We start from the raw sequence: 7,233 nt of genomic DNA on the forward strand, positions 1-7,233 counted from the left end.
CTTAACTAAAACGCAGTTACATGACTCTGCACTCGACGGTGAATAATCGGGTTACAATTAATTCCCGTTGTGGCGCTATGTGCATTAAACCTACGTTCACGTGATAACGTAACACCTCCCTTCTTATACAAAAAGGTGTTTTGATAAAACAGCTTTTAGGTAAACGCCGATATTCATTATTATTATCCTGTGGTAGGTCGGTGTCCGTTACAATATTTACGCGTACAATATTCTCATGCTTATCATGCCTCCATGTGTTCGAAATTACTTACTACTCGCAGGAAAAATAGTTAATATTTTCCGGTACAGACGCTTATCGAAACATAAGGTTAATAATAGTCAGTGAGGTGATTCGCAATAACTATACATCATTGACAACTACAAGCAGAGGTACATAAGGTTAGGGGTAAGTGTGATATAAATTATATACGGAGAACATAGTTAGAGCGCAGTCCTGAATTCGCAGAATATTACATTGAGTAACCTTTACATTGAGTATTACACGTTAATTTATTTAGTCTTCTTCGGAAGGAGAGTTCGGTCTTATATGTGCCAGTTTAAGTTTATTAGTGTGTACTATCTTAAATCTATTTTTTCCTAGCGCTAATTCTGCCGTTAAATCGCTGAATAATCGATTTATTTTGTAGGGACCTAGCCAATTACAGTCGAATTTGGAGGTTTTGGGCTCCTTAAGCAGGTATACTATATCGTTTAAATTAAATTTACATGGCCTTAAAGTTCGATCATAATAATTCTTACTTTTCTGTTTCGCCTTTTCTAGATTCTGTGCCGCAGTCGTCTGAGTGGTGGTGATTTTTTCAAAGAGTTCATCAAGGTGTTGTGCAAAGGTTCTAGGTGCTAAGCTCGTGGAGAATGTTGAAGGTATATTGGCCTTTTCGCCAAAAATTAATTCATGGGGCGTAAAACCCGTGGCCTCATGCACAGAAGTGTTATATGAGAAAATGCAAAATCTTATCCAATCGTCCCAATCGGTTTTAGTGCAATAGTGTTTTAGGTAATTGATGAAAACGCGGTGAGCTCTTTCGAGGGAGCCCAAAGATTGTGGGTGGAAAGCGGTAGAAGTTATTCTTTGAATTTTTAAAATTTTATAGAAATTTTTCATGACTTGACTAATAAAATTCCTGCCTTGGTCGGTGTGAATAGCCCTTGGACATCCAGATCTACTAATAAATTGTTCGGCAGGGGCATGAGCAACAGTTACTGTATCTATGCTGCGTAGTGGGATTGCATCTGAATATTTTGTGAGGTTATCTCGTCGTGTAAAGAGGTGGTCTTTTAGATAGAATATAGTAGGAGCGGTAGGAGAAGGTGTTGGTTCGTTTTATATCTGTATTTGTAATCAAAATCCTTTTCCCAACATTGATTCTGTTTTTGTCATTAGCATATTGTGCATTTAAAAGATTTCCTATGGGGTCTACCGAATTTACTACCGAGGTCACACCACTGGATTTCCCTGTGCAGTCCTGATCATCTCCATTCACCCTTTCATCTGGCCTCACTGGCCAGGATATACGCAAACCTCGGTCCACCTGACCGAGTTGCGAACTTCCATCCGGTTCTCCTGTCCGGATGGGATACTCACATTCATTCCCTTCCGGCCTCTCCCGCCGGGATACACGCAAACCTCGGTCCACCTGACCGAGTTGCAAACATCCATCCGGGTCTCCTACCCGGATGGGATACCCAGGCATACAGGGCGCCCCTCTCCCTTGAGACGATACAGGTTGCACATCGAGTACAGATTCCCTCTCACGGCCTCCGAAGCGGGTTCCTGGGGTTCGGACTATACACCCGTTAGCCAACGAAAGACCGAGTTGAGGAGACTCTGGGGTACTCGATTGGGGTGTTCCTTCAGGAAGTTCTCGCGTGAAATTCATTACTGAGCATGATTTTCCCGAATCAAAAGTCTTTAATACGTTGTTGGTGACCTCGCTTAATTTGCTCGCTGTTTTCCTGCGCGCTAGGAACACAGAGGCTATGAATCTATCGTTTTCCGCGGATAACGCTTCATCCGTCCTGTCCACTTCGGAATCTATGATTGGTGGTTTGTCTGCGCAGACGTGCACCCTTCCTAGACACCTCGGATTAGAATTGGAGTCCGCGCAAGATCGTACAAGTTGCAGTTGAAGACTGGAATTTATGTCGGCGACGACGGAATTACGTCAGGCAAATCAGACAATATCAGGTTTCATTCCTCCGCGAGTAATCTTATGACTTAAATATGCACTTTTCTTTTGCAGGAACGACATTTTTCTGATTGAAGAGCCAGTCCGGCGTTTTGTTTCCTCGGAGGAAAAGATATCAATGATAGGGTTTTAGCACCTCGCCAAAGTGCCTCTCTCTTTTCATTTGTTCGATGCGAAACGCTCGCTAGGCGTAACCGGCTGATATCTTAACGTCCTACCGTCGCCTTTCAAAATTGAAGAACTGCGTTTACAATAGAACTACCCGATCCGATTTTCGTTAATTCTTGATAGTCTACTATTCTCGCAAATTCTACAAATAAATTCGAAAGAAAGGCATTCGTGGACCGGATGATCGGCTAAACGCGCGGTTTCGCAATCAATCTACACATATAACGGAGAGAGACATGGGGCGACCAACTTTTCAGAGTATATCTCTTCTTTCGGGTTCCGTTCCTATCGCGCCTCTCGTTCGTTTCGAGCCTCTTCATAGAGGATGATCGTCCGATTCTGTTGATAACTTATCATTTTTCCCTGGGGCCGTACGAACAGAGGAAGACGTCGATCGACGGTTACCGCAAATTTCACGTGGTAAGATATATTTTATAAATATTTATCAGAGTTTAGTCAACATTTTTTTTCAGCGTCCCTTTTGGTATGTTCCAAAACTAGTTTACTTCCTTTTCCTCCTTTTGCATAAATTACTTTAATATTAGTCAGTGGGTCTGATTTTAATTCTTTCTGTTTAATTAGGTGAAGTTGGGAGCCGGTGTCGACCAGAAATTCAGCGGAGCCGCGGTGGAAGTGATTGTGGGTCAAGGAGATGGAAATATCGCGCCCGTTGACGGAGTCCCCTTGGAGTTTAAAGGGTTAGCCCCTAGGTTCGCGGAGAGTAAGGGAACCGGGGGACGCGTATCCTTAGGGACATGATCGAAGCTGTTCCGACGGCACTGTCTTTCCGTGTGCCCTATCTTCCCGCATTGATGGCATTTCGGTGCATAGGGTCGAGGCCCGTGAAATCGATTATCAGCCTCGTGCCGACAAGCTGCGATCGGATGCCCGGGTTTCCCGCAACGAAAACAACCTCGCTCGTCTGCTTGTGTCCTAAATATTCTGGGCCGGTCCCGGGGGGTGTTCGTAAGTTTTGAGGTTCGCGTAAAATTCGTTAGCCCGTCTATTCTGGAGGCTGCCTTAATAGCCGATCGTAGATCCCGCAAATCATCTTTGGATATTATACCCGCGATAATATCGTTTCGCAGGCCCTTCAAAAAGTTGTGTACCGCGTTTTTCGTAAGTAATGCCTTAACCCCCACGAATTCCTCCGGTTTGAAACCTTCGCGCGCAGCCTGAATTCCGCGATCTAAAATTCCATGTACCCTGTAGCCAAACTCCTCGATCGTTTCGTGATCGCGTCGCTGTACGTCCCACAATTCGCTCCGCGTGTCGTTAAGGTTAAATGTCCGGGGGTACGCGGATTTTATTAAATTAATTAGTGCTTCTACGGTCCGGGGAGGGTCGTCGCCTACGATGCCGCGGTAGGTTAGATATGGCATCCGGCTCTGTATCAACGCGAGTAAATACATTTTGTCCTCGGCCCTAATCAACGAGTCCGCGAGCCTGCACTGGGCAATGAATTGTTCAACTTGGGCTGAATTTCCGTCGAAATGGGGTATGAAGCTGGAAATCAAGTCGTATGGCATGCGTGACGGATATTTTGAAGTTTCAGGCGACGGTATCGGTTCGGAAGGTCGAGTCGGGGTTACGATAGGGTCAATGGACAGGGTTTGGGAGGAGCACGACATAGGAGGTGACGCGAACATGCTATTAATCATATTTGAGGGACCGTTCGTCGAATTATACCCTTGAACTAAAGACTGTACAGGAACTAAACCTGTTTCATTTACTCGCGATACTACAGTTCCGGGAGTAGGGGTTTCTACGCGGGAAGATTCCAGTAATTCCTCCATGAATACTCCCTTATCACCACGCAGACGTTTACGGCTTCCCTTAGCACTCACGTATTTGTTTAAGAACGGCGGCATTTTATCGATTGATTAATCTACTTAGTTCGAATAAATCAGACCAGTACAACTAAATTTAACTACTAGTCTGCGCTGCGATTATTATTAGTTTACTAAACTTACTAAAAGTACGACGGAAACGCTCTAGAATTTATTCACCAGTTCTCCTGCAACAGGGGTTTTCCGCTCGTCGTCGATCTGCTGAGTCGGCGGCCTGCGTCCCGGAAGATGTTCGGAATCGGCGATGGACTGGTCCGTGATGTCCTTCAGATGTTCCGATCGGCGGTGATGCTCGATTCTCTGCCCTTCAGGAACCTCGTTCAGTGGCGATCGTCTCTCCGTGTTGAATTAAGGCGAAAGTTCAACCGTGATGGTGAACAGGGTGCATGTGATAACGGTGGTGGCTTGCACGGCCGCCGAAATCACCCGTCTCCGGTATTTACCCGTGCCCTTAGGGAAACCGTGCGAAAACCCAAGGGAGAGCGGATGCACTGATTCTAATGTCCACTTTATATTGTAAAAGTTCAATAAAATAGTTCGTCACGATTAAGTCTATTGAAGCGTGCACTCGCGAGCCGGCAAAGTTTGTCTTATCTATTTAAACTGTCTATATATTTATTTTAAACTATCCCACCGCTGTCACCAAAATATGTTACGTCCCGAGATAGCGGTTTAGGGAGAAAGGACGGTGGGTTGGTGCCCGTGGAGCGCTGAAACGCTCTGCTCGGCGAGGCGCGCAAAAATCAAACTACTATTGATTGCTCGAAAAAGATTGGTAAAAGTTTATTCGTCTTAAGCTTGATTTTAGATACAATTCTGTTGACTCTCAAAATCGATCTGCTCCTCCGCGGAAATCTTCTCGTCGTCCTCGGTGTTCATCCCTTCTCCGGAATATTCCTTGATCCTCCCTCTGGATTGTCCTGGTCCAATCGGGGTTCGTGCCTTGCCCCATCCGTCCGGATCGTCATCGATCGATGATCCACCCCCGAGCCGAGTGGAGGTGGAGGTTACGCGGACTAAACAACCCTTAAGAAAATTTATGACCCTTGTGAAAGTAACCGAAACTCGAAGCGAAGTGTCGCGAGGCCCTGCTGTGTGTCAAGACCATTGAAACTCTTATCGGAAATAGCTAATCGGTCACGGTCCGTAATAACTAAACAATAAACTAAAGGAACGATGGAACCTCGAAATCGACGCGGCCTTTAGAAAATAAACTAAGTATCTGAAAAGAAGAGCCTTCCTTTCTCTCTACCTTCCCCAGCTTGATTGCCCACGTTGAAAAATATACAATCGTATTGTTTATTACAATACGCTGGTCCGTTTCTTAACTAAAACGCAGTTACATGACTCTGCACTCGACGGTGAATAATCGGGTTACAATTAATTCCCGTTGTGGCGCTATGTGCATTAAACCTACGTTCACGTGATAACGTAACAAGTGCTTCGAAATCGACAACAGTGACGACGAGCTTCCTTAGCGTCTAACGGAATGGTGGGGATAGCAGGCATACCCTACCGCACGAGCCACGTGTACGTGAGTTCGGCACTTCGCACAACTTCGGTAAATCGATAAAGAACGCTAGTGTAAGCCTTTCCTTCTTGCTCTTGTAAAAGACAAAATAACTGAAATACGACCTCGCGATAAGTGGCATACGATTCCAAGCCTCGACTGTTCCAGCATTTTTACTTTCCGACCTATGTAAGGTATAAGGAAATTTATAAAGTATCATAATGGAAAAAAAATTTCGAAATTTTTTTTAGCGGAAATACACGTTTCAGGACCCCCTCATCATATTGTGACTACTACAAAAAAATATATTTTTTTTTGTTCCTATGCTATTGACATGATTGCGTCTAAACGGCTGAATGAATTTCAATGAAACTTAACATTTAAGTTTTATGTTCTCGTTTTAAGGTCTCATCATATTTTAAGCGTGATCAGTTCCCATATAATGATGATTATACGTCTGTAGTTTTATAATTATTTCGATACATATACATCATTTGTAACAAATTTTTAAAGCGATTTATATAAATCTTAAGAAGGATTAAGATCAAATATACTTTTCTCCTATCTTTCCTAGACAGGAAAAATTAAACGAAATCTTATGCCTTGCATACCTACCTAAACCACATAAAAAACGTATTCCACAAATATTTTAGAATAATGTTGTTCAAAGCAGTCTTACTCGTAAAGGGTTAATTAAGGGTTAATTAAAATGAAAAACCACTCTTAGCCAGTACCGTGCACTCTACAGAAATAGATTACTACTGACTTTTCCCACTATGTTTTTTAATAACCGTATTAAATTGTTACACACAATCAAATGTTATATATTTGACTTAACTTTACATAACAAAATAATTGTAACGATAGGTAAAACAATAACGTGCACGCTACCGTTCAATGGAAACCACGGGAAGGTGGTGGTCACTTCCATCAGGAGGGAAATGTAAAAAATTGTTATTTCTTTGTAACATTATCACATGCCGTATATTAAAATGTTTTTATTAATGTAATGAAATTACAATATAATGAAAAACTAACTCGTGAATGCATTAATTTTTATTAATATACACACGAGCCATAAAAATGGAAAAATGATATAATTGTTTACATTTCCAAAGGATGGGATGTCGGGATAGGACGTTTGCGATTAAGCTGGCACGTTATGTCGTGCATTGTTGCTCTTACGGTACCGTGACGTAAGTGTAACAAGGCGCGACATTCTACGTCATAGCCACACTATCTACAGCAAGCAATTTCACTAACTAAAAATATACGGCAAAATATAAGCAAATAAATGAAGAAAAAAAATGATAGTTAGAGCAAGCAGAATAGTATTTACAGCAAGCGAAATACGTAAAAAAAGTAACAACACGAGACAAATTGAACGACCATTTACATATTAGCGATGTCCAAAAAAAATATTTTGGACATCACTAACAAGACTGCGGTTGCAGTGTAAGCGCTTTCGCGTGACGTTATGGTACATGCATCACACCTT

At 42.8% G+C, this 7,233-nt stretch overlaps 1 protein-coding gene across 2 annotated transcripts; it reads left to right on the forward strand.

The window, feature by feature from the left end:
- The first annotated feature begins 121 nt into the window (after positions 1 to 121).
- On the forward strand, positions 122 to 5,177 carry LOC122404320. 2 transcript variants are annotated; one of them, XM_043408253.1, is made up of 6 exons: positions 122 to 406; positions 648 to 697; positions 782 to 882; positions 2,757 to 2,795; positions 2,958 to 3,073; positions 4,402 to 5,177. In XM_043408253.1, the coding sequence occupies exons 3-6, from the start codon at positions 874 to 876 to the stop codon at positions 4,718 to 4,720; spliced, it is 483 nt and encodes a 160-aa protein (XP_043264188.1). In that variant the 5' UTR covers positions 122 to 406; positions 648 to 697; positions 782 to 873; the 3' UTR covers positions 4,721 to 5,177. The 2 variants fall into 2 exon arrangements, with proteins under 2 accessions (XP_043264188.1, XP_043264189.1); XM_043408254.1 differs by lacking the exon at positions 122 to 406 and adding an exon at positions 437 to 569.
- Positions 5,178 to 7,233: the final 2,056 nt, after the last annotated feature.

This window comes from Colletes gigas, unplaced genomic scaffold, assembly GCF_013123115.1.
Source record: "Colletes gigas isolate AHSC1104 unplaced genomic scaffold, ASM1312311v1 Colletes_gigas_Sc00180, whole genome shotgun sequence".
NCBI classification, from domain to species: Eukaryota; Metazoa; Arthropoda; class Insecta; order Hymenoptera; family Colletidae; genus Colletes; species Colletes gigas.